A 26,834-nucleotide genomic window follows, 5' to 3' on the forward strand; every position below is an offset into this window, starting at 1 on the left:
ATGTTCACACACACAAATTGTGACTCCCCAACCTAACCCAAACATTTGTCTCTTTTCAGGCCTCCTCCTAAGCGTGCTCTGCTATTTCAGCAGCTTCCCCTCACCTCCTCAATGCTCCTTCCTATGATCACTGTGATCCTGGTCAACCAAGGATGGCTGAGTGAGCATGATAATGTCACAGCACTACACAGGATATAAAATTTGGTGCTTTGATGCCACCTCTGAAGGCAAACAAAGCAAAAATAATGCCTCCAGCAAAAGCAGTGCTTCCTGCATCACATTGCCTTCATTCTGAAATGTCTAGGGGTGGAGGGGAAGCAAGATTACAGCCTGAATGGAGGAATGCCAGTGCCTTGATCATCAAAGCCTTCCACCTGAGTCTGCCTCCCTCCGAATAAAATGTTTTCCAACCGTGTCATATGAAATGAACGAACACTTCTGCTCATTTTTTCTAGAGAGGACAAAAGCTGCACAGAAAACTGCCTCCAATATATTTCTTTTCCTTAGGAGCTGGATCCCCAGTAGATGAAGATATTACAGCTCAGTTTCTATCAATATAACTGCAACTGCAAAGGTTAAAGCCATGCAAATCACTTGAATGACAGATTCTGTGCAAAACAAGCTGGGAAGAGATGTGACTGGTACCCTAGCAGTTCTAAAGCACGTCAAAGCGCAAGTAGATAAGTAAATGGCGTTTCCGTGTGCTCTGGTTTGCCAGAAGTGGCTTTGTCATGCTGGCCGCATGACCTGGAAGCTGTACGCCTGCTCTACGCCTGCTCCCTCGGCCAATAGAGCGAGATGAGCGCCACAACCCCAGAGTCGGTCACGACTGGACCTAATGGTCAGGGGTGCCTTTACCTATGAGAGTATTTAACAACTACAACACAGCACAAAATCAATTGAGGCAAACTGAAATTTGAACAAGTTCACACAGCCTAATGGGTCAGTAATGTTACTGAAATAATTCTTCAAAATCACTCATCCTGGGATAATGATAGGTAAGTCATGCAGGGCTATGAGTATTCAGGGGATTACTATATAGCGTCTTCTGAATATCACTGCTCAATCTGTGAGGCCATTTCAGTCTTTTCACGCTCTGCATTTCTCCAAACATACTTGCAGATCCAGTTGTTGGCATGTTTCCATAGATATTAGAAAGTGGTCGTTCTAATACTTCAAGTGTTTACAAATGTGAATAATGAAGAAGACTATAATTTTGCTCAAATAAGTGTACCGACCTTTAGCTATGTCTACAGGACTACCATGAAGAGTAAATACGGTAAATTAGGTTGGGATACAAATTCCAACAATTTCAGGCCCTGTGCGTTAAATTTCTTATCCAAATAACAATGTGAGGTTAGGAAGATACCGTCTAAGCCTAAAGGGAATCCTCCGCAGTTGCTCCAATTGGGGCATAAAATCCCCGCCAAGGACTATACATGCTGTGGGGAATTTATGAGTGAACTGCTCCACAGTGGGGTTGTTAGATCTGACCAAATCTTGGCTGTCAGTGTCAGATTATAAGTAGAGGAGAGGTAGACATTTGTATGGAAAAGAAAGATTCTTAGGTGTGGGGAGAATAGTAACAAGTGTAACCAGTGGTTTTGCAATTCATCAAAGCAATTGCCATTAAGATATACTTATCTTTCCAAAACAGCATTTGAACTTACTCAAACTTTTATTTTGTTTGCACTTCACTTATGGTTACAGAAGGCTTTTCACTAGTTGTGCTCAATGAAAAAATATTTCTTTCGACAAGGCACAAATAACTTAAATTGAAATTTTCTTCTAGTTTAATCTTGTTTTAAAAAACTGCAGTAATGTACAAAATCTAATATTAAGGATATAGATACATTTACTACCAAATACTTCAGTGACAGAATTAAATGAATCAAGCACTATGATGCACAACTGTCGGGAGTACACAAACCACTTTTTTGGGTGCTAATACTACAAGTCTGTTTAGACTTGTTCCGTCGATTTCCACCACTATCACTGCCATTTTGTTTTCTCTAGTAAACTTGTGCTTTCAAGCACATGTACACTGCCCTGAGTTTCTTAGAGGAAAGGCAGGATGCAAATGGGATTAACACCAATAATTTAACAATTCCCCAGAATGGAACATGGATGGCAAAGTGACAATTTAGATCAATACTGAAAAACAGTAGAGGTCTTGTTATGTTTGGACATAACACTAAACAGGAACAGGTTCAGAGTTTTGTTTGACTTGGACAGGGGAAAGAGGAAAAGACAGAAACATAAAACACATTCTCTGTGGGAAGTCTACCAACATACCAAAAGAAAGCAATATTTGCAACTTGGCTACATCAATATTTTAGGTGACAGAATGATAGAGAAAGCCAAGTCAACATTTATTTACAAAGCTCCTTAGATCAGATCATGTTTAGGTGTGTTTAGAAATCTGTATAGACATTACAATCAGCCTTGTAGCATAAAGCAATGTAAAATATGGCTGCAATTCAAAGTAACCTTTTAGTTATCAGTAGGGCACAACATAGTAAGTTGAGCCTGTTTTTGAGACTCCTCCCACAGCAGCTCTAACTGCTAAAAAGGCAGGCCATGATGGTTTGCCTCTTTGGGAGTAGAAGCAAATGATGAGGAAACCTCCATGGAATCTACACAGACAAGGATTCAAAGCTCCCTGTGCAGTGCACCACACATACATGGGGACTTGCCAGCTTCTCCCTTCCAGCAGTAGCACTTTATCCTCCACAAATGTAAATCTGAAGGTCGGAGGCCCTCAAAAACAGCACCTGCAAATAAGGAACCTGCTGCCATAAGGGAGGGGGAAAGATGCAGCATCTTGTCCCCTTGTGTGGATGGAAGTGCCTTGCACCTGTCTATGGGCCTCTCTGGATCCCAGTAACTGTGCATGTTACTGTATGACACAAATGATACTTGTTGGGCAAGATTTTCTTTCTGAAAGCAAGCAAAAAAAACCCTATTTGCATATGTATTTCAATTACAATGGATAATGTGCCCACTGCTCTGAATGAAAAATTATTTGTGTTTAAAAAAGTTGGCATTAAGCTTTCATGGAACGCACATTAAAAGTAGAAGGCCATTCCCCTGAGAAAAGGCAAATAAAATTTACATTGGTAAAACTACGTGAAGCTTGAAATGTTCATTTCCATCCCTTGGATTGTATACACTGCAAATTCTACTCAGAGTACACTCAGTGATGTTAATAAACATGACTATCTTATGTTCATTCAATTCAGTGAGTTCTCTGAGTAAGACTTGGTTGAACACAACTCCTTGATTTTAATTCAAATACTTTTTTCTTTTAGCATGTCTCACGAGACACACAAGCTAAAAGGAACCAATAAAATATAAAACAAGTAAGAAAATATGCTTCCATCCAGGGAGACATAATCAATGCTATGGATTTAGCTATAACAGAAGGAAATCTAGAATGTCTAGGGAATGTACTTTCTGAGGATCATGATTCTACATGCTGAATCACAGCAAGAATTCTCTTCTAACGTCTAACTTAAAATATTTGGCAAAGAAGTATGCAAGATGGAAGAATGGCTTGTTTGCTGTAAATCTGAAATGTTCAAAAGTGGTTCTCTAAAAGTTTGGGAGAAAATAACTCAGGGAAATCCATTGGGGCATTTCTTATTTAATCCTGAGCAAGTGTAAAGGACCCTATAATCAAGAAAAAGCCTACTATGCTAATTACAGGGGAATAAATAAAATCTAAGAACTACTATGTCACATGTATTATATGGAAAATTAAGGGTGTTGGTTTTTTTTTTTAAAAAAAAGGTTTGAGTAATGAAAAATCTAAAAGGAAAAACATTTCCTCCTACAGAGAAAGCAGTCCTCAAAACATGAAAATTCTACGGGATGCATTAAAATATTTGTTCAATGTTTACATAAACAACATACAGTCACACATAAATGGACAATCATGGTGTATTGATTGTTATTCAACACTATTTAAATCTATACAACAAACATAAATAAAACTGTTTAAACAAGCTAGTACAATATTGGTCTGGTCAATGCTTTTTCATGTTACCACATAAACCTGTAGATTTGAATTTTATGCTTCAATCTAATCAAGACCAGGAAAATCAGATTACATAAAAAACCCATAGGGTGGGAGCCAATGTTAGTCATTCTCAGAGTAGACTTGTTGAAATCAATAAATTTAAGTCCAATAATTTCAGAATGTCTAGTTTGAGTATGACTTAGGTATCACTCATAAACATATTTATGGTCTAAAAAAATGAAGTTGTGATCCATTTGGTTAATGCAAAATAAAAGGTACAATTTGATATATATGTTTAGAACAAACCACAGTCTTTTAGGTTATTCTTTATGATAACATCAGTTACAGCATCAAAGACAAACTGGACATTCTTAGTATCTGTAGCACATGTGAAGTGAGTATAAATTTCCTTTGTGTCTTTTCTTTTGTTCAGGTCCTCAAATTGACACTGGATATATGCAGCTGCCTCTTCATATGTATTTGATCCTGAAAAAGAGATGAAATGCACAAACAAAATTCTAAAACAGAAGATTGTAGCACATACTTCATTACAACAGGGACAATAACTGAAAGATTGACTAATTTTCATCTGGCTTATTTGAAGGATCATCTTTATACCTGCTCAGGTAACAGTATTAAGAATCTAGTAACATCAGCTCTAGTAACTTCAAGGTTTAATTTATCTGCTGTCTTCTAATGTGATTTAAGCTAATACCCATCAAGAATAGTCTTTTTATATGGCAAACAGACCTCTTTACATTAGAAAGGGCAACTTTCAGAAACTAGTGGGAAAACTTTTCAATCTTCAAAAGTGGCAATTCTACAGCAAACACATTTCCAAAAGAGACTATAGGATGAAATTGCAGATTTAGAACTCAACTAGAATGTTGAACTAAGATGGTGATTTTCTATCCCACAACAGTAATTTAGCAATGTTAAAAGTTACAGGTGTTGGACAGTGTTCTCGAAGCTACGAACATGAGTTTGACCAAACTGCGGGAGGCAGTGGAAGACAGGAGTGCCTGGCATGCTATGGTCCATGGGGTCACGAAGAGTCGGACACGACTAAACAACAAAAGTTACAGGTAGGTAGCCGTGTTAGTCTGCCGTAGTCGAAGCACAGCACCTTAGAGACCAACTAAGTTTGTCATTGGCATGAGCTTTCATATGCATGCACACTTCTTCAGATACACTGAAACTTGTTAGCAATGTTAAGATCACCATTGTCAACAAAATACTGACATTGTTACTGAGCTTATTTTGCATACATTTAATTTCCAATTGAATTGTATGAATATAATTTCATGACATCTGATCCAATGCTTCCCCCCTCTTCCTCTTTTTTTGTATGTGTGTCTTCCAATATGAATAGATCAATATTTATTTATTAAATATCTATACTTCATCCACAGATGTCAGGGTGGTTCACAACATAAAAATACAAAATAAAAGCACAAAATACATGATAAAAACAGAACAAACAAACAAAAATACTTCCTGCAGCCAAGGAAGTGGGCTTTAGTCTACAAAAGCAATGTCATAGAAGTCTTGTTAGTTTTTAAGGAGCTAAAGAACTCTGAAAAAAATCCAATACTGTGCAGATAGACTTCTGAATGCACAATGCAGCCCCCTACTTTCTTCTTCCTCTCCCCTGTTCTAGAGGATCTCTCAACCCTCCAGTGAACATTTGGGGTTGTTTGTGTGAGGGACTGCAGGAAGAGGAAGGGACATTCTGGTTCTGCCGGCAGAAGTCCATTTCACTAATAAGTGGTCAATCCCAGGATGTCACATTTTGTTTTTACTTATGCACAGTAAATGTTAGAAAAATCATAATTTAATTATTTCTAGAATACTTAATACATACCAGGGGTGACTAATCCCTGGGTTGGAGCCTGCATCAGGCCCTGCTGATTTCAGTAGTAAAAAGAAACAAAAAATTAAAGTAGACATGCTGTTGTTGTGGAAGGATAGGTTTAAACTTCTCAGCCCAATCCCTTCTTCCCTCATCATCATATCAATCATTTGATGAGCAAGGTGGGGCAATAGCTGCCCTCCCTGCTGTGTGCCTTTGCATGTGTACCTAAGTGTGGGTGTTTGTTGAGAGCATGTGGTGGCCATATCCACTGGAGGTATTTGGCCCCTGAAGGGTCAAACCCTTGGCTCTAAAAATGTTAGCCATCCCTAAAACCATTGAGAGCGATTAACATGTAAAACAAATAAACTCTAGCAGATCTAAGGTGCAATCCTATTTACTCAGAAATAAGCCACTCTCGTGTTCAATGGTGTGTATTAGGATTATTGCCTAAGTCACGAACAGTTTTTACACTTATCCTTATCTGGCACAGCATTTTTTCAGAACATAAAGTTCTCTCTGAATCATAGACTTTGTCTTAAAACTTCTAAAGTGAGATATCATGTCATTTGAAATAGGCAAAAGGAAGAATGCTTGAAGAGATCTATATGAATTATATCACAGCAGATTTTTTTTGTCATAGGTAGATCAGAACTCTGAAATAAGAATTTGGTAGTGAAGATTTAGCCTAAATAAATTTGGATTATCTGAGATGTTGCTGTGGCAGTCAAATTTACGAATCACATGCTGAAAACAAACCTTCCAGTTTTATAAAGTCATTATAAACTTGTTTATAAAATTTGCTACCCTGTTTCCCCAAAAATAAGACATACCCATAAAATAAGCTGTAGCAGGATTTCTATTTGCGCAATATAAGCCATACCCCGAAAATAAGACATAGTGATAGGCACAGTTCTGGAGGGCGCCAAGGAAGAGGCGAGGCTGGACGTGTAATTAAAAAATAAGACATCCCCTGAAAATAAGCCATAGTGTGTCTTCTTGAGGAAAAATACATATAAGACAGTGTCTTATTTTCGGGAAAACACATTCCGGTGTATAAGACGAGGAGTTTGGGATATACTCGCCATATCGGCGTATAAGACGACCCCCAAGTTTTGAGAAGATTTTCCTGGGTTAAAAAGTAGTCTTATACGCAGGAATATACAGTAATGTACAAAGTAACCTTCCTTGCTACACTTGTTCATCGAACATTATTTTTCAAACACTCTACTGCAAAAGAAACTCCCCATTTCATCTCTTCTGGTGCTCAACCCCCCAAGCTGCTACCATGAAGCTCCTGCATGTTGCAAAAAATTCTGAGTCATGGTCTACAGTTCACATAGTTTTTGATGGGGCACTGCAACAGGATTCCTGGGCTTACCACTGCTCTGCCTTAATTGAAAGTATACACAATAATAAAGTCAATACTGCTGTCACTATTACTTTTCTCCTCACTATGGAGTCCCTGAAGAGCTGCTAAAGAGAAATAGAATTTCATGAAAGGGTTTGATAAGCACTGCTTTTTCATATAAGAATTTGGTTCATTATTATTATTACTTTGAAGCATCTCGTTTTCTGGGCACTGAACAAATAAAAAACAATGCAGTCTGTCCTCAGGCTTACACACAAATCAAAATTTCAAACATTGATTATACAGACTGCAGATAATATCCTCATTTAATCAGACAGCAAAACAATACCGATTATTAGAATACTACACTACTTTTTGTAAAAGGTTAGAGTGGGCTATATGAGCTGCACAGTGAAAGTCTCTGACTTAATCTGGTACTTATTTACAAGTATGGCTTTCTCAACTGTTATAACCTAAGGTATCAGATCAATACATTCTCTTCTCTATTTCAGTTTTTGTTTCTTTTGGAAATAAAATGGTAAATACCTGGATATTCTGGGTAGCAAATAGTGAGGGGACTCCTTTTGATTTTTTCTTCAAAAAGATCCTTCTTATTTAAGAAGAGGATAATGGAAGTGTCTGTAAACCATTTATTGTTGCAGATACTGTCAAATAATTTCATGCTTTCATGCATCCTATTCTGCAATGGAAAAATATGATATATACGTTTAGCCCCCTCTCTCCTAATCAATGAAACCCAAAAAGCCTACTTTTTCTTTTTCTTTTTTGAGGCTTGAGCATTTAGGACATTTTCCAAGTTACTTAACTCTCCAGGAGGACAATGGATTAGGTGAAGGGCAAAATAATAATTTCTAATGGATGATTATATGTTTCAGGCAATGGCCTCCATCAATCCAAAGCTAAACACTTTGAAATTCCACTTATATGTTTAATTCTACCACTGGAATTAAATGGGCTTTCAAAGTGCCTAACTCTGGATGAATTGAGACCCATTAATTTACAGTGATCACAGTAACTTTTCTATATTCTTGTAGACTTGCACATTTTGCTTTCAGTGGGACTTGTCTCTGGTAAAGGTTGCATTACCAGTTCACAAAATCTATAAACCATCATCTGCTTAGACATGGTCATTACCCCACTCACACTGCCTATCTTATGATTATAAATAACAGGACAGTATTTAATTTAGAAGCTTCACACAATTTAGAAGCTCCTTCCACGGTTAGCTTTGGTGGGGTAAGAGCTGATGCTGCGTGCTCTTGCTTCTGCAGCACACAATAGTTTTGGAAGATCCATAAAATATAGGAAGAACCCGTTACATGCCTTTTTCCATGCAGAGGAAACTGAGCAGTGCTGACATTGTCGAGTCTGTATAGATGACTTAAATTGCCCAGTGTTACAAAAGTGGCACAGAAAGCTCATATGCTGTAACAGATCTCATGCTGCTGTCATTGTCAGAAGGGGACCTAGGACTACTGTGCAACACAAAGAGCTGTACTAACTTGGGTGGGCCTGGCCTACCTAATGTTCCTTGTTTCAAAGTGAGATTACTTGCCATTTCCTCATCTTCAGCAAGGACCAAATCATAATCACTCAGTGCAACACAAAAAATTATGGCTGTTACTCCCTCAAAGCAGTGAATCCATTTTTTCCGTTCTGATCTTTGGCCCCCAACATCAAACATCCTGAAAAAAAGGGGAAAAAATGTGAATGATTATTTTAAGATGGGATTCCCTCCCAAATTCAAGAATGATTCTTCTCATTAGGTCAAATCTAGCTGAAGATGTAGACTATTGCAATTTTTGCCTCCAAGCACTGTTACATGGGAGCAAAATTTAACCAGATAACATTTTAAATTACAGGTTTCTATGCTCATTAATGCAGATTATCAATAAATCCACATTTTAGAATATGAGCCGAAGAGTATCAACACAGTAATACTATACATACTTGCCTACCGGGCAGCACTATATTTGCCTGCAGTTTTCTCTAATCTTACCTGACAATTACCTATGTCCTTGCCTCTCTTCCTCAGATGTTAACACCAGGAAAGAGAGACGGAAGGGACTCTGGAACCAATCACTGGGAAATGGGGTGGAAATGTAGTTGTGTAACTGATGTGCTGTGCAGCTTAGTGCCCTCTTATTCTATCACATTCAAATGCAATGATTTTCCCCTAATTCCTTTATATTGCTACGTAAATTCTCTAATGCAACCCACCCCTCCTCCTCCTCCTGCAGAGCAGCAAGGACAAAATGAATATGAAAATTACAAGATTCATGCATTCATTTGTTTTTGGAGGTAAAGAAGAATTATAAGTTATGAAGAGCAAACTGGAAAATGGCATGTTATAGAAGTTAAGGATATCCAGGAAAGAAAGTAGGAATTAGAAGAAGCCCTGAACAATACTTGGAAAAGAGAACTGTTAATATATCTCTTTGTTTGCTTTAGAATGCCTCAGAACAGATAGCAGAATTTTTCCAATGGACACCAGGAAAGTATCTACATTTGTAAAATGCAAATAGCTTTTACTCTTTGAAAATATCAACATTTTATACAAGATATTTACACAAAATATATACATATCATATTTTCTGAGACTACTCACTTAAAATGGAGATCCTTGAAAGTAAAATGAGTTTCCACTATTCCTGTGGTTTTCACTCTAGTCCTGAGGACATCCTGCTGTGTCGGGATATAACTAGTCTGGGCTATCCTGTCCAAGTCATTCAAGTAGCTAGAAGTATTTTTTTAATGTATAAAATAAAAATAAAAATCAGCAGTTTGATACTTAAGCATAACATGCAATTTAAAACAAATGGCATGGACAGTAAATACCAACTTCATGCTACTCAGGTATTGGTAGGGTACAGATAAATTATGGGCAGTTTTGAATAACTCTATTCTATACCACCTGACACATTTAGGTAATACAGTAGCAAACTTTTTACCTTTTCAGAAGTGTTTTTAAAACATGATATAACAAGTAAATAAGTCAACAACACCTGCAGTAAAATCCTATGCATGTGTACACAGAGACAAGTCCCACTGTAGTCAGTGGGGTACTATCCATTTTAGAGGTATTTAATTTATTTGGCAACATCTCTTTTTTTAACTATACTGAAAGTAAAATATATTGCTATACTTTGCTCAGCTAGTTTGGATATTTAATCAGAAATATAGTGATAAGAATGTGCTCATCTCAAAGTTTCTTTGGACTTTTTTTAAAGAGTCCCTCACTCGTATCCCTTGCTTGCTGCCCCTCTTTTCAGCAGCAAAATGAATTTGGCAACTGTGCCATCACAGCAACACTGGTTCTTGTTTTAAGCTTACTATGCTGCTGAGTCATTAAGCTGATACTCTCTTGATCTGTTGAAACAAGCATGAACACCACTGTCTCTCCACAGTCTCTTGATAACTCCAGCAAGTTCTGCTGTCATAAAGCCTTCCTCTGCTGATCCAGCGAGAACGAAGAGTTGACGAGCATCATCCTGTAAAAAAAGAAAGAAAAACTGTGAAGGCTCCCAGAAACTCTAATCAGCTTTCAAACTGTCATAATAGCAAAACAGCTATTTACTTTGCTACAAAGTTGAAAATCATTTCACATAAATAAAATTAAACAAAAAACATTAACGTCTGTATTACAAGAAAACTTTTTTTATATAAAAAATGCGGATTTCCAAAATGTCATAGTATTGCAGAGTTGGAAGGAACCCCAAGGAATCTCAGCTAAAGCATCCAGGACAGAGGGCCATCTAACCTCTGCTTAAAAACCTCCCACGAAGGAGAGTCCACAACCTCCTGAAGGAGTCTGTTCCACTGCTGAACGTTTTTTACTATCAGAAAGTTCTTTCTGATGTTTAGTCGGAATCTCCTTCCTTGTAACTTGAAGCCATTGGTTTGAGTTCTGCCCCCTCCCACCCAGAGTAGGAGAAAACAAGTTTGTTTCATCTTCCATGTGACAGCCTTTGAGGTATTTGAAGATGACCATCATATCTCCTTTCAGTCTCCTCTTTTCCAGCCTAAACATACCCAGTTCCTGCAACCATTCCCCATAACACTTGGTTTCCAGACCTTGATCATCTTGGTTGCGCTCCTCTGCACACGTTCCAGCTGGTCAAAATCTTTCTTAAATTGTGGTGCCCAAAATTGGACACTGTATTCCAGGTGTGGTCTGACCAAGGCAGAATAGAGTGGTACGCGGGTGGCGCTGTGGGTTAAACCACAGAGCCTAGGGCTTGCCAATCAGAAGGTCGGCGGTTCAAATCCCCATGATGGGGTGAGCTCCCATTGTTCGGTCCCTGCTCCTGCCAACCTAGCAGTTTGAAAGCACAAAGTGCAAGTAGATAATAGGTACTGCTCCGGGGGGAAGGTAAACAACATTTCCATGCACTGCTCTGGTTCACCAGAAGCGGCTTAGTCATGCTAGCCACATGACTCAGAAGCTGTATGCCAGCTCCCTCGGCCAGGAGAGCGAGATGAGCGCCACATCCAGAGAGTCATCCACGACTGGAACTAACGGTCAAGGGTCCCTTTACCTTTACCTATTGCTTCCCTTGATCTGGACACCATACTTCTGTTAATGCAGCCAAATTATTTAACATACTACTTCTTGAAAGCTTTACAACCATCTGATACAAGTTGACTTTTGATTAGGGGTAGGGAACCTGTGACCTAGCAGGTGTTATTGGACTCCCATAAACCCCAGCAATCATGGTCAAGAGTCACAGATTGTAGGGGATGTACTCTAATGGCATCTAACAGGCTTCTTCCACCTTGTTTAGGAATGAAGGGAGGCAGGTTTGTCCTGCCTTAAATTTTCCACAAGTCTTGAAATTAACTGACTTTATTTTCATCTAGTATTTTACTTCTTTCACCCATGCCAAGATTTTGGGATATGAAAACTTGCCCCATTTTGCAAGCTGATTCCTTGTTGTCCATTCAGAGAAGATGTGTTGAAAGAAAAAGATTAACTTTTTCACATACTGTATAACAAAGTTCACTAATTCCTGTAAATGGATTTCAGAAGTACAGTACAGCAATGAAAGTGAACATTAAGTAAGGAGTACATCAATGCTTACAGCTCTGGCAGAATCCCCAAAATCTATCTTCAACCTCCCCATTGCTCTAATGATAGCAATAATGGACTGAATTGTATTACTGTAGACAACAGCTTTGTACTGTTTACATTCTTCTTCTGAATAACCAGCTTCATGGATAATCCTAAAAAAGAAAGAAAGAAAGAAAGAAAAATCAGTCATTGTTTTAACTTAAAAGTCATCTACTAACTTTTTTCACTCCTAAAACATACTTACTTCATTTGTTTGACAATTGTGCTTTTTCCTGATTCACCAGCTCCTATGAAAAACAACAACCAAAACATTGTTAACCAAAAGCCTGTTGCTTATTCCTTATATCAGCACTTAACTGAGGTTGAGATGTTGTGCAAACAAAATATCAGTAATATTCCCTTTTAAAACCTTCCCTTTTAAACATTCCCTTTTAAAACCTTTTAAAAACATTCCCTTTTAAAACCAAAATAGTTTGTCTACCACTACTGATCTTCACTTGCAAAGCCCAGCTATAGGAAACTATGGAGTACTTTCTATGTTGGTGTCTCAATTCATGCATAAGGCCTAAGCAGGCCTTGCCCAGCACACAATACAAACTGTAGAATACATTGCAATGTTTGGGAATCAGTGTGAAACTGACAGTAGGAAATTTGAATTCTGTTCTATTATATTATTTTATATATAAATGTGTTTTACAACATTTTATACGTGGAAGATTTTTAAATCCCTTTTTCTGTACATTTGGCAGTTTCAATTACTTATACTAACAATTTCATCATTAGGAAAAACAAGTGGAATCTGTACAAATACTAAAAGGAGCATGTCATCTGGTCATACCCTCCCTCCAGAAATGTGCAAGAGGCCAATTCACTCTCCCCCCCCCCCCAACGCCCCATTTCCCTGTTCCAACTGAAGCTCAACTCAACCTTGCATGGTTCCTTGATGCTATCAAGTACTGTTTATTATATTGTTTGGAGCAGAGTAGCCCTTTAAGGATTTTTTTAATTACTGGAATGTCTGCCTGTATCACGGTTCTCCTGAGCCTGTTGATACCTCCCTCTTGTCAGTGAACCTATTCTGTTTACTAGACTCAGCACTCAACACACTAGAGTTTGCTATTAATGGAAATAATGAAGTTTACACCTCTGCCATTAAAACAATGGCATTAAATCTGCATATGCAAAAACAAAGTTACTAAGTAAAGGTTGAACTTATTGGCAATCTCTCTCCACACACCCCACCACACATTATTATGGTTATTAATAGTTTCTTCTCACATTTACACCACAATCTGATTAGTTGCAAATTACTTCCTGAAAGATACCGGTAATGGAAGATAATATTCCAACCTGGGTGTGTCAGGAATATAACTCGACAGCCAGGATAATTCAAAATACCAAAGAATGAACACAAAACAAGAGGATATCACCATCATACAGGCTAGAGGTGCCTGACTACTTGCTACCAGAGAAGCACTGAAGTAGGTAAACTACAGTACTGGGAACATGGTACAGTATATTCATATTCCAATATATAATTCTAGGAAGCTGCAAAAACCGTGGCTCCATCTGGCACCAACTGGCAGCAGCTCTCCAATATTTCCAATTGACTCTTTCCTGGTCTTGCCTGGAGACACCAGAAATTGAAGCTGGGATCTTCTTCATGCAAAACATATGTTCTACAGTATTACCAAGTTACAATGACTGCCTGAACAGACATAGGAAACAATCGTAGGCTATTGCTACAATATTTACATGTGAACATCCCCCCACACTCATCCCCACACTACTATTCCAATATATGTTAAAGTTGTTGGAGAGAAGTATTTTTGTACTTTAAAGTTTTTCAGTAAATTTCAACTAAATTTATGATTTATAAAACTAAGAGATCTAACTATCAGTTCTGAGATTTCATGAATTTGAACAAAAGAGGTAAACAATTGTTCTAACCCACCCTTGGACCTTGCAGTAAAGCACAGTTTATTCAGACTATCTCAAAAATCAAATATAAGCCCCATTCTATTCTAATTTCCAAATTATCTGCCGCATATTTCATCTATATCACTTTCAACTAGCTTTTAGGATCTTTGGCATTTAATAACCCACACATTTCCATAGATCTTTTCATTATATTAACTTTGCCAACAGATTTCAGTTGGATCCTTCTGTAGTCATATCCAATGACATACTAATATAGTGCCCTATTGTCCTAAATTAAATCAATATAAAAACAGCTGATTTAACAAGTAAGAGAAGTTACTGGTTGACTTAACAAATATATTTTCAAGTCTAAATTATTTTACTGTACTTGTGTTCCTGTTCGCTTCAATTTGAACTACTCATTCTGTTACCTGGAAACCAGTTTACATTTACATTGAACACATTTGTCTTTTCAGAAGGCTGCAAACAAACATATGGGCCTATTTAATGGAAAATGAGTACTGTGGGTCGGAGGTGGAATCACTGAAAAATCACATCAGTGTTGCAACTGTGAAAAGAAGAACCTTAGCTCCTGCCTACAATAATTAAACCATGATTCTGTGACCACATATTTGTGTGTTTTAAATTAAATCAGAAACTAACAGCCCCAAGTAATTCACATTAGGAAGGAGTGCTATTAGTAGGGGGAAAGTACTCCTGTGTAATATATATAGTTTAACTGAGACCCCTGCTCCTCCTGATATTTTAAAATAGAGTTTTCTAGGTTTGGGTCAGGGGATTTATTAGCTTTGTAGGGTGGGGTCCTTTGAGGGGGCGTTTCTTTCTTTGGTCTTTTTTTGTAATTTTGGCCTAAATAGATTCATGGGTCATTGCCCCTGAGAGCCCTCTCCCGCTTCATAGAGCCTGTCTGGCTCCTTGATATACTTCATTGCTTAGGGCAATGGAACAAACTGGAAAACTGCTTGCATGCAAGTGAAGGAAAACTCTAGTTGAATACTATCAAACACTGGTGAGGACTCATTATTGAGCCTAACCAGTGACAGTGAAGGCAAAAAGAAGGCATACTTTACTGCCTCCATTGCATCCTCCAGCAGACGTTTTCTGGGAAGTGTGGGGTCTTTTACTGACTGGCTCGGAGGTGGCAAAACTGCCAGTAGCTCACCATGACTTGTTTGGAAAGCATTATGAGGGTAACAAATCAGGTTTTTGGCTGTTTGAACAATCTATGGTCTTTTAAATTTGTCTCGGGAGATGATGAAGCTTCATATATGAGAAAATGTGTATAGACTGCCTCAAAGCTGCTAAGGGGTGTCGCCTGGTGAGTGTCCGAAGGGCCAGATAGAGAGGGCTGGATTTGTCCCCTGGGCCTGAGGTCCTAATTTACAGTAATTCTGAAATATGGTTAAGCATGAGGTTTGGCATACTTCGAAAGAGAGGGACTTCCATGATAGTATTCCATACACTTTCAACTGTTTTCAACAGTAATTTATTACAATGATTTGTAAACTATGGTCCTTGTATGCTTTTAGGCATCCATTATTATTTTAGTGGTACCTCTACTTACGAATTTAATGTGTTCCGAATGCACATTCGTAAGTCGAAAAAAATTGTAAGTTGAATCCCATAGGAACGCATTGGGAGAAAAAAATCGTAAGTCGAAGCAACCCTATCTAAAAATTCATAAGTAGAAAAAATCCTATCTAAACCGCATCCAAGATGGCGGACGGGGCTCTATTCGTAAGTAGAAGCATTCGTAAGCAGAGGTACCACTGTATTATTATTATTATCATTATCATTATCATCATCATCATCACTCTCTCTCTCTCTAAATGTAGGCATTGCGCGCGCGGCTGTAACAGCCTTTCTCCGTAACCGCTGAACTGTAATGTAACAAATTTGGCCACAACGTTCCATGCCCATCAGTGAGGGATCTGGCGTAATTTTTTTCCCAAAAAAGCAAATGTATCATACCTAAAATAATGATTAAACACAAAAGTGGTGCCCAAATTAGACGTCACCAGCAGAAGCTCTGAAGACTCCAGCAGCATCCAATAGAAAGGCAGATCGCCCACTGCTGCCTCGAAAGCCGCGCCACCAGATGACACCACAAAATTCCACAGCAACCAACTGAAAACAGGCCTTTTTCAGCAACAAGCCCAACCAACTGAAAACAGGCATTTTGCAGCAACAAGGCCCATCATTGCCAAGTGGAGGTAGGGGCCTGGCCTGCCAGGGTGGGGTGGGGTGGGGTGGGGGGGCCGAATAGGGGGCAGGGATAGGTAATGGGTCAGAACAGGGTATGTGGGGAGACACAGGGATGAAACCTGCCCTCTCCACAATATCTCACCTTGGCTTTGCAGACTAGGCTGAGTGGATTTAGGAGCCTGCCTGGGTGGAGGATGGGGGCCCCCGATTAGGCCGCAGCATAGAATCAACTGAATATGGGCCTTTTACAGGGCCGTGCCTTTGGGTAGAATAAATGTTTTTCACATAACACACATGGGTAGGGGAGTCAGGGTTGGGAAGATTTTACAGAACACACGCATTGGGGAAATGATTGTGTGCAAAATGAACGGGTCATAGGGATAACCCGGGGGGGGGGGGGTTTGGAAGGAGGAGAGGAGGGAAATTACAGGGATAAGTGAGGGGTTAGAGGGAGGAGGAGAGGTGGAAAATCACAGGGATAAGCCGGGGGTGGGGTAGGGAGAGGGGGCATAATAGGTCATGGATCAGGACAGAGTTGGGGGAATCACAGGGATAAGCCGGGGGGGTGAGGGGAGGAGTGGGGGAATCACAGGGATACGTCATGGATCGGCACAGGGTAGGGAAAATCACACAAATAACCCACAGCAACGCGTGGCAGGGCCAGCTAGTTATTATTAAAATTTCTGTATCACCCTTCATCTGAGGATCACAGGGCAGTTTACAATATAAAAACACAAAAATGCATACCACAGTACAGTAATAAACAAAAGCAATACCCGCCCCCACCCCCATAGTTTAAAGGCCATAGGTTGTTTAATTAGCTGAAGGCTTGGAATGTTTTCATCTGGCGCCTAAAGATATGTAACAAAGGCACCAGGTGAGCCTCCCTGGGGAGAGCCGCCCAGAGTAGCTGGGGAAACCCAACCAGATGGGAGGGGTATAAATAAAATTATTATTATTATTATTATTCCATAAGCAGGGAGCCACCAAAGAAAAGGCCCACTCTTGTGTTGCTCTGCTCCATATTAAGCAGTCTGCTCCATATTAAGCAGTATAAATAATAAAAGAAAATTGCAAACTCCTTTTTCAACACAGAAAGAATTTCACTAAACAGGTTTAATTTGGGTAACAATTCTAGCCCAAGTTACCCAGAAGCCCCACTGAATTCAATGGAATTTACATTAGAAGAGACATAGGAGATACATATTTAGCAATTGCCGACAAAGGTCCGTATAGTTAAAGCTAGTTTTCCCAGTAGTGATGTATGGAAGTGAGAGCTGGACCATAAAGAAGGCTGATCACCGAAGAATTGATGCTTTTGAATTATGGTGCTGGAGGAGACTCTTGAGAGTCCCATGGACTGCTAGAAGATCAAACCTATCCATTCTTAAGGAAATCAGCCCTGAGTGCTCCCTGGAAGGACAGATCGTGAAGCTGAGGCTCCAATACTTTGGCCACCTCATGAGAAGAGAAGAATCCTTGGAAAAGACCCTGATGTTGGGAAAGATTGAGGGCACTAGGAGAAGGGGACGACAGAGGACAAGATGGTTGGACAGTGTTCTCGAAGCTACGAACATGAGTTTGACCAAACTGCGGGAGGCAGTGCAAGACAGGAGTGCCTGGCGTGCTCTGGTCCATGGGGTCACGAAGAGTCAGACACGACTAAACGACTAAACAACAACAACAACAAGTTGTTAGCAATATCTTCCCCACCCACCACATCCCATCACTTCAGCTCTACTACCGTACAGGAGTTCAAAAGGAACTGAGTTTTAGCTTGTGAGTCTTTCAATCAGCATTGCACATAACAACAAAAATGAAAAAGGCCCATAAAGAAAAACTCAAACCAGAACAGTCCACATTATTATAAAGTTTAAGAATCACCACATTACAAAGAAATCATATTCTTCACCATAAAACCTGGTGGTCCCTACATTTTCCAGTACAATCAAATAACTACTAGAAACGGGGCATGCCAACAGTTATGTTTGCAGAACGTTTAAGAAACTGTCCAGTGATCTAGCTCCTCTGGGGTGGGGGAAGGTTGCTTCCATTTTTAAAAATATCAAAATTACAGGCAATCAACAGAAAAGCTTCAACTATCCATATTAAAGGAGCAACTGTCAAGTTTGGCCTTGGGAGTGCAAAACGAAGCAGAGCAAAGGATAATATATTTCTGTCAAGAGAACAAGCTGGTCATCACAAAAACTCTTTTCCAACAACACAAGAGACGACTCTACATATGGACATCACCAGATGGGCAGTATTGAAATCAGATTGATTATATCCTCTGCAGCCGAAGATGGAGCAGCTCTATGTTGTTGTTGTTTAGTCGTTTAGTCGTGTCCGACTCTTCGTGACCCCATGGACCAGAGCACGCCAGGCACTCCTGTCTTCCACTGCCTCCCGCAGTTTGGTCAGACTCATGTTGGTAGCTTCGAGAACACTGTCCAACCACCCCGTCCTCTGTCGTCCCCTTCTCCTAGTGCCCTCAATCTTTCCCAACATCAAGGTCTTTTCCAGGGAGTCTTCTCTTCTCATGGCCAAAGTATTGGAGCCTCAGCTTCAGGATCTGTCCTTCCAGTGAGCACTCAGGGCTGATTTCCTTCAGAATGGATAGGTTTGATCTTCTTGCAGTCCATGGGACTCTCAGGAGTCTCCTCCAGCACCATAATTCAAAAGAGCAGCTCTATACAGTCAGCAAAAACAAGACCTGGAGCTGACTATAGCTCAGATCATCAGTTTCTTATAGCAAAATTCAAGCTTAAACTGAAGAAAGTAGGGAAAACCTATTTTCCCTGGGCCAGTAAGACACAATCTAAATCATATCCCTTATGAATACACAGTGGAAGTGAGGAACAGGTTTAAGGATTTAGATTTGGTGGACAGAGTGCCTGAAGAACTATGGACAGAGGCTCGTAACATTATACAGGAGGCAGCAACGAAAACCATCCTAATGAAAAGGAAATGCAAGAAAGCAAAGTGGCTGTCCAACAACGCCTTACAAATAGTGGGGGAGAGAAGGCAAGAAAAATGCGAGGGAGATAGTGAAAGATATGGAAAATTGAATGCAGATTTTCAAAGAATAGCAAGGGACAGAAGAGGGCCTTCTTAAACGAGCAATGCAAAGAAATAGAGGAAAACAACAGAATGGGAAAAACCAGAGATCTGTTCAAGAAAATTGGAGATATGAAAGGAACATTTCGTGCAAAGATTACCATAATAAAGGACAAAAGTGGTAATGACCTAACAGAAGCAGAAGACATCAAGAAGAGGTGGCAAGAATAAACAGAGGGATTATACCAGAAAGATATGGATATCTCGTACACACCAGGCAGTGTGGTTGCTGACCTTGAGCCAGACATCCTGGAGAGTGAAGTCAAATGGGCCTTAGAAAGCATTGCTAATAACAAGGCAAATGGAAGTGAAGACATTCTAGCTGAACTATTTAAAATTTTAAAAGAAGATGCTGTTAAGATGCTACACTCAGTATGCCACAAGTTTGGAAAACTCAGTGGTGGCCAGAGGATTGGAGAAGATCAGTGTACACCCAAATCCCAAAGAAGGGCAGTGCCAAAGAATGCTCCAAATACCGCACAATTGTGCTCATTTCACATGCTAGCAAGGTTATGCTTAAAATTCTACAAGGCAGGCTTAAGCAATATGTGGACCGAGAACTCCCAGAAGTGCAAGATGGATTTCGAAGGAGCAGAGGAACCAGAGACAAACATGCACTGGATTATGGAGAAAGCTAGAGAGTTCCAGAAAAACATCTACTCTGCTTCATTGACTATGCAAAATGTCGACTATTGCAAACTATGGCAAGTTCTTAAAGAAATGGGAGTGCCCAATCACCTCATTTTTCTCCTGAGAAATCTCTATGTGGGACAAGAACTGGATATGGAACAACTGATTGGTTCAAAATTGGAAAAGGAATACGACAAGGCTGTATATTGTCTCCCTGCTTATTTAACCTCTATGCAGAATTCATCACGTGAAAGGCTGGACTGGATGAATCCCAAACCGGAATGAAGATTGCCGGAAGAAATATCAACAACCTCAGGTATTCAGAAGACACAACTTTGATGGCAGAAAGTGAGGAGGAACTTAAGAACCTTTTAATGAGGGTGAAAGAGGAGAGCGCAAAATACAGTGGTACCTCGGTTTAAGTACACAATTGGTTCCAGAAGTCTGTACTTAACCTGAAGCGTACTTTCCCATTGAAAGTAATGGAAAGTGGATTAATCTGTTCCAGACGGGTCCGCAGAGTACTTAAACTGAAAGAACTCAAACCGAGGCGTACTTAAGATATGATGTTGAAGCTCAACATCAAAAAAACTAGGATCATGTCCACTGGTCCCATCACCTCCTGGCAAATAGAAGGGGAAGAAATGGAGGTAGTGAGAGATTTTACTTTCTTGGGTTCCATGATCACTGCAGATGGTGACAGCAGTCACGAAATTAAAAGACGCCTGCTTCTTGGGAGAAAAGCAATGACAAACCTAGACAGCATCTTAAAAAGCAGAGACATCACCTTGCTGACAAAGTTAAAGCTATGGTTTTCCCAGTAGTGATGTATGGAAGTGAGAGCTGGACCATAAAGAAGGCTGATCGCCGAAGAATTGATGCTTTTGAATTTTGGTGCTGAAGGAGACTCTTGAGAGTCCTATGGACTGCAAGAAGATCAAACCTATCCATTCTGAAGGAAATCAGCCCTGAGTGCTCACTGGAAGGACAGATCCTGAAGCTTAGACTCCAATACTTTGACCACCTAATGAGAAGAGATAACTCCCTGGAAAAGACCCTGGTGTTGGGAAAGATTGGGGGCACAAGGAGAAGGGGACAACAGAGGACGAGGACAGTGTTCTCGAAGCTACGAACATGAGTTTGACCAAACTGCGGGAGGCAGTGGAAGACAGGAGTGCCTGGCGTGCTATGGTCCATGGGGTCATGAAGAGTCGGACACAACTAGAACAACTAAACAACAACAACAACAACAACAACATGGTTTCTAAGACACAAATCAGACCACTCACAGTTCGTATCTCACTTCTACCATTAGTTCATGGCATGTCCTTAGGCAAAGTACTCTACTGGATGCAACCAAAGACCTCCTCCATCTGCAATGTGGAGCTAGGGTTTACCCACAGAATAGTTTACATACTATTTATATATTTGTTGGAAGGTTAACTAACTGCCAACCTAGCAGTTCAAAAGCATACCAGTGTGAGTAGATAAATAGTTACCACTGTAGCAGGAAGATAAACGGCATTTCTGTGCGCTCTGGCTTCCGTAAAGGTGTCCCGTTGCACCAGAAGCAGTTTGGTCGTGCTGGCCACATGACCCAGAAAGCTGTCTGTGGACAAACACCGGCTCCCTCAGCCTGAAAGCAGAGATAAGAGCTGCACCCCATAGTCAAATTGGACTTAACCGTCTGGGGTCCTTTACCTTTTACCTTAACAATATAATATATGTGAAATGTTTTGAATGCATGAAAGCATTATATAAATGCCTATTATTATTATTCATTGTCCAAACTGTGGGTAATCACAATTAGATACCTAGCCTAACAAAATTAAGGGTAGAGTTCCATCAGCACAAGCATTAATCTGCCATATGAAACAACCTCTCACCCTTGTGTGCTGCTGCAGCAGTTCTAAACCTCCAGAGCAGATTTGATGAAGGAATGGGGGGAAGGAGGGAACCCCACTGTGCTACTGGGAGTTCTTACACTGGCCTCTGCAAGTGCACCAGGTGAGTTGAATCTGGCCCTAAGTGTCAAAATATGGAAATATAGGCAAACCATAACAGTATTTAGTTAAATGAGGAATTGCAGCGCAAATTAAGACTTTTGTTTGATTTGTATCACTCTCCTATTCTATCCTCGTAACTTGAAAGTGACCGGCTTTTAAAATACCTTATTTGAATACTCTAGATATGTATATATGCAGAACAACCCTATGCATATTTATTCAGTTCCAGTGAATTCAATGGGATGTACTTCCAGGTAAGATTGTAACCTTATGCACTCACAGGCAGGAACGAGACACAGCATAGCTGCCAAGTTTTCCCTTTTCTCGCGAGGAAGCCTATTCAGCATAAGGGAAAATCCCTTTAAAAAAGGGATAACTTGGCAGCTATGGACACAGTTCTCGGTAAATATGAAGATCATGCTATAATTCTATGCACACTTACCTAAGGGGAAGGGCTGTAATAGTAGAGCACATGCTTTGCATGCAGAAGGAGCCAAGGCCAATCCCTTGCATAGCATCTTCATGCAGGGCTGAGAAAAAAATCCTGTCTGAAAACCTGGGAAGTTGATGCTATCAGTGTTGGCAATATTGAGCTAAAAGGACCAATGGTATGATTTAGTATAAAACAGCTTCCATTGTTCTTATGTACCTAGGTGACAGTCCCATTGAAGTCACTTCTGAATAAATGTAGTCATAAATGCATAGTCAATCAGGCTAAAAAGGCCAAAATAGCCATTGACAATTTTCCTAGACTACAGATATCACTTTAGCATAGGATGTACTATTGGGCTGCAATATAAAGGATAAATATATTTGTATTTATCACACATGACAGACTTGCACACTTTTATCAACACATAAACAATATCAATATAGGAAAACTAACATGCATGAAAGTGCTCTGAAATGCAGCAAGTGTTATCTATGGTGCACAGGGCAGGGGAATACATATGAAAAATAAGCAGCACAAGCTTTTTTATCTGGTATAAACTTTCATAAGCAACAGCCTAATGCAGCAATACGCATTTCTGGAATGGTGGTATTTTCCTTTCATACTAAACAACACAAAATATTACGTATAGTGAAGTGAACTACTGTAAAGTTTTCCATATGCACCTTATTTACAGTGATTTTCATCTAACACCAGTACCCCAAACTAACTTAAATTCTATAGTGCGTATGTGGGCTCGTTTACTTTGGGGAGGGGTGTTTTCATTTAGCAATCCTAAGCCATTTCTTATTCCTGACACCAGTCATCCAACTATTCTAAGAAATTTACAGCTCAAGCCCATGCACATTCCCATCCTATTCCTCTGTCCACTGACCTGAGTTCAAAGGATTTTCACATTCAGGTCTGAATTGCAGCCTTCATGCTAGTAGCATTTCACCTACATAGCCCTGTAGTTATGCTTCTGCCATCAACAGAAGCAGACCATTCAGGTAAACAATAGGAGCCCAAGTGACATACTGCAGTAAGGGCTACAAACATGGTACTGAGAATATGGCTTCGTTCAAATGAAAATGCCTTTACAGCTGACCGCACATCACAGATCCCTCAACACAGAAGTGTTCTATTTTACCAACACTTTAGCCACCACCACCTCAATCACAATTAGGATGCTCAGAAGGCAAATTCCTTCCCCTGCACCTTTTCAGCTAAGATCAAGAGGCTGATAACTTGTTAACTGGCAGGGCAAAAAGTGGAAGGCGGCAGGCGAGGAGGCCAAGGGTGCGATCTCCAGGATGCAGAGTCTTAACCCTTTTTAGCCTTGCGAGCACTTACTGGAGAGCAAGTCCCACCAAACTCAGCAAGGCTTACTTCTGAGTAGACAGGCGTGGGACTGCCCTGCAGAGGAGGTAGGAACATAATCTGACGCGCAACTGATCATCCACACGGGGCTAAAACAGCGCCTTGCTTTCCTGCTGGATGCTGCCATGGAGGATTCAATTTCTGGGTGAGGGTGCGACGAGAGGCAGAGAGCAGCAAAGCGAGAGAGAAGCCTCCCCCGTCGTCCTCACCCAAGAGCAGCAGCTTGACTTCCCGGGCCGCCTTCTCGCCATCCTCCCTCAGGTTCCTGTCGATCATTTTGCTCCTCTCCACCGCCGCCTTGTCCTCGGCGCTCAGAGTGCAGCCCATCTTGAAGGGGCTTCGGCTTCTTCCAGAAAACAAAAACACCGAGGGAAGGGAAATCTCCTTTGTCTTCAGTCTCGAAGAAGAAGAAGAAGAAAGCGGTAGCCCCGACGGTTGGATGGGGAGGGAAAAGCCCCTCGGGGAAAAAGGAGGCGCTTGAGGTGGTTTCCTTCAAGTGTCTTAGTAATAATGTCCAAGGGTCGGACGGCAGCGACGAAGTAAGGCGGCCGTCAAAACAACAAGCCGCCAGGCGCCCCCCAACCCCGGGGGAAAAACCCACCGCCCTCCAAGCCCCGCACGGCCTCTTTCCTGTCCTCCTCAGACGCCCAGTTCAAGGACTCTGCCTCAGTTTCCCCCCCACACCAAGGTGGGACGATGCCGAAGCCGCGCGGGCAGCCAAGACGCTCCGAGGCAGGCGCGGCCACCTCCGCTCCCCCTCGCGAAGCCAGCCGAGAGCAGGGCCTCGTGCGCGCGCGCGCCCCCTCCCTCCCACCACCCAACCGACGGAACTGTTGAGCCTCGATCGGCGGCGCGTGCACGCGCGCACCTCCCCTCCCTCTCTCTTTTTTTAAAGAAAAGGTGGGGAGGGAGAGCGGGCGTCAGGTGCGCATGTGCAAGACTGGGCGTGGCGGTGTCGGGGGGGGATAATTAGCATTTGGGCGGGTGGTAGCAGCCCGTTAGAGGGGGGCTGCGCGTGACGTCAGCACGTGCAATATTTAAATAAATGAGCGGCGGCGCGGCAGTTGGGGCAGCCAACGGCTCTGGGGTGGGACAGGCTGAGGTGGCGACTGTTAGTAGCGAGCGGGAGGGTTAGAGGCGACAGCTCTTGAGGTGCCTGAATATTCATTAGGCTCCTGTGAAAACAAATGCGGGGGGGGGCTTCAGAAAGAGACGCCCGGGCGCTTGAAGGCTCTTCTGGAGAGTGAGGAGACCGAATTGGCTTGCGCTGTTCTCGCGAGGCGTTTCTTAACTAGTTCAGTGATCCGCGCACACTCTCGCCGCCTTTAAAATTTGCAGCCATAACAGCCCTAACGCTCTCTAGGTTTAGTTTGGGTTATGGAGAGGTGGCGGTTTTCTCTATGGGACACTTACGGCCTCCTCGCGATGCCCAAGCGCTCCATGGCGCAGGCCAGGCACAGGGCGGTTTGTGGACTGGGGGGGGGGGCGTTTTGCCACCTGAGGCGAAGCGCAAAATCGGTGGCCTCTGCTCCTGCCAGAGAAGAGGTGAATGACGATCAGGAAGAAGCGGGGAGTCAGGCTCCACCTTGCTTCTTGGGCAGGCTCGCCCTGTACAGAACCTGCACATATGTTAAAAGGGGGGAATGGAGGGATATGTTTAAAGCTGTGATGTACAAGTTGAACGCAAAGTACGAAAGATAAAATAACGCAAGAACACGAGGGAGCCTTAAGGTTGAAATCCTTTGCAGGGAGAGGAACGCTGAAGGGCTGTTTGCTACAAACCAAGGTGGCCCCATGAAGGTGCTTTTTAATGCAAATAAAATTAAAATGGCACACCCCTATGGTCAGAAACTCTTGGGTGTAATTTGATTTTTTGAAATACAGCTGCACCATACATTCCTTTTATCCTTTTAGCTATTGAACTTCATACTGGAATAGTGTCATGCCTTTTATGTGCCAGTGGGTCACTTTGAGAATAAATGTGGGCGGGGCAGATAATGCATCAAAAGACAACCCCAGAAGAACAACTTGTCCTAATTGTTGGATGGGGAGATCAGACAGCAATTCAGGGGGTGCATTTTTACATAAAGACCTACTAGTAGCTGACTCGTACAGTGAAATGGTACAGGCAATAAAGCACTGTTTATGTAACTGTTTTGCAATGCATATTTTTCACTGTCCTTTCTGCAGAACTCTCACTAAGTGAAATATTGACAGTTACAATATAATTTATGTGAAATGAGCTACTGAATGAAAAATATCTGGGACTGGCATGTGCTCCTTGTCACAGCAGGAGTTTTAATTAAGTTATTTCTGGTCTTTCCTTTTGATGACCTTAACGTGTGTGTTGAAATACTTTATTTAACAGTTGCCTAATTATACAAAACACCTGCAGTCCTCTGAACAATGTAGAGTAGCAAGTTCCAGTAATTTCAATCAGTTTTGTCTCAGCATAGCATTTTGAGAAGTAGGTGACCTATAATTAGATAATGCCCAAAAAAGAAAGGGAAAAAAAAGGTGGAAGTCTGTTGGAAATTCAAGTTCTTGACCTCAAATTTGCCTGCAAACTTGTACAAAAGCAGAGGTAATGAAGCCTGAAATACCCATCAGTTACTTCAGGCTATATAATCATCCAGGTGTCAGCTGGTGTTAGTTCATTAATTGCAGCACTCAGCCAGTCTCCACTTGTTTGGACATAATGGCTCACTAAGGGATATTTCTTCAAGTAATGGATTTTGTTCCCTGAATTGATCTTGCAAGTTGTTTCCATGACAAAAGACAGGAATTCTTTTGCATCTACCTTCTTACA

The 26,834-nt window shown here is 41.0% G+C and overlaps 1 protein-coding gene across 3 annotated transcripts; it reads right to left on the bottom strand.

Annotated features, from left to right (window-relative positions):
• Window positions 1-1,659: 1,659 nt before the first annotated feature.
• Window positions 1,660-25,060, bottom strand: LOC118091105 (guanine nucleotide-binding protein G(i) subunit alpha-1). 3 transcript variants are annotated; one of them, XM_088652605.1, is made up of 9 exons: window positions 24,235-24,856; window positions 21,709-21,845; window positions 12,561-12,603; window positions 12,327-12,468; window positions 10,579-10,736; window positions 9,854-9,982; window positions 8,801-8,930; window positions 7,771-7,924; window positions 1,660-4,507 (listed from the first exon to the last, which is right to left on the bottom strand). In XM_088652605.1, exons 3-9 carry the CDS (start codon window positions 12,563-12,565, stop codon window positions 4,317-4,319), a joined length of 909 nt encoding a protein of 302 aa, XP_088508731.1. In that variant the 5' UTR covers window positions 12,566-12,603; window positions 21,709-21,845; window positions 24,235-24,856; the 3' UTR covers window positions 1,660-4,316. The 3 variants fall into 3 exon arrangements, with proteins under 3 accessions (XP_088508731.1, XP_034983636.1, XP_088508730.1); XM_035127745.3 differs by lacking the exon at window positions 21,709-21,845 and having other exon boundaries at window positions 24,235-25,060; XM_088652604.1 differs by lacking the exon at window positions 21,709-21,845 and having other exon boundaries at window positions 24,035-24,899.
• Between the last annotated feature and the right edge of the window lie 1,774 nt (window positions 25,061-26,834).

The sequence above is a fragment of the Zootoca vivipara genome, chromosome 9 (genome assembly GCF_965207765.1).
Source record: "Zootoca vivipara chromosome 9, rZooViv2.hap1.1, whole genome shotgun sequence".
NCBI lineage: Eukaryota > Metazoa > Chordata > Lepidosauria > Squamata > Lacertidae > Zootoca > Zootoca vivipara.

Coding starts and splice junctions, on each gene's coding strand:
- LOC118091105 (XM_035127745.3), bottom strand. CDS start 24,352: ATGGGCTGCACTCTGAGCGCCGAGGACAAGGCGGCGGTGGAGAGGAGC. Junction 12,604..24,234: donor AGTCAAGCTGCTGCTCTTGG/GTGAGGACGACG, acceptor TGTTTTTCATAG/GAGCTGGTGAATCAGGAAAA. Junction 12,469..12,560: donor ACAATTGTCAAACAAATGAA/GTAAGTATGTTT, acceptor TTTCTTTTTTAG/GATTATCCATGAAGCTGGTT.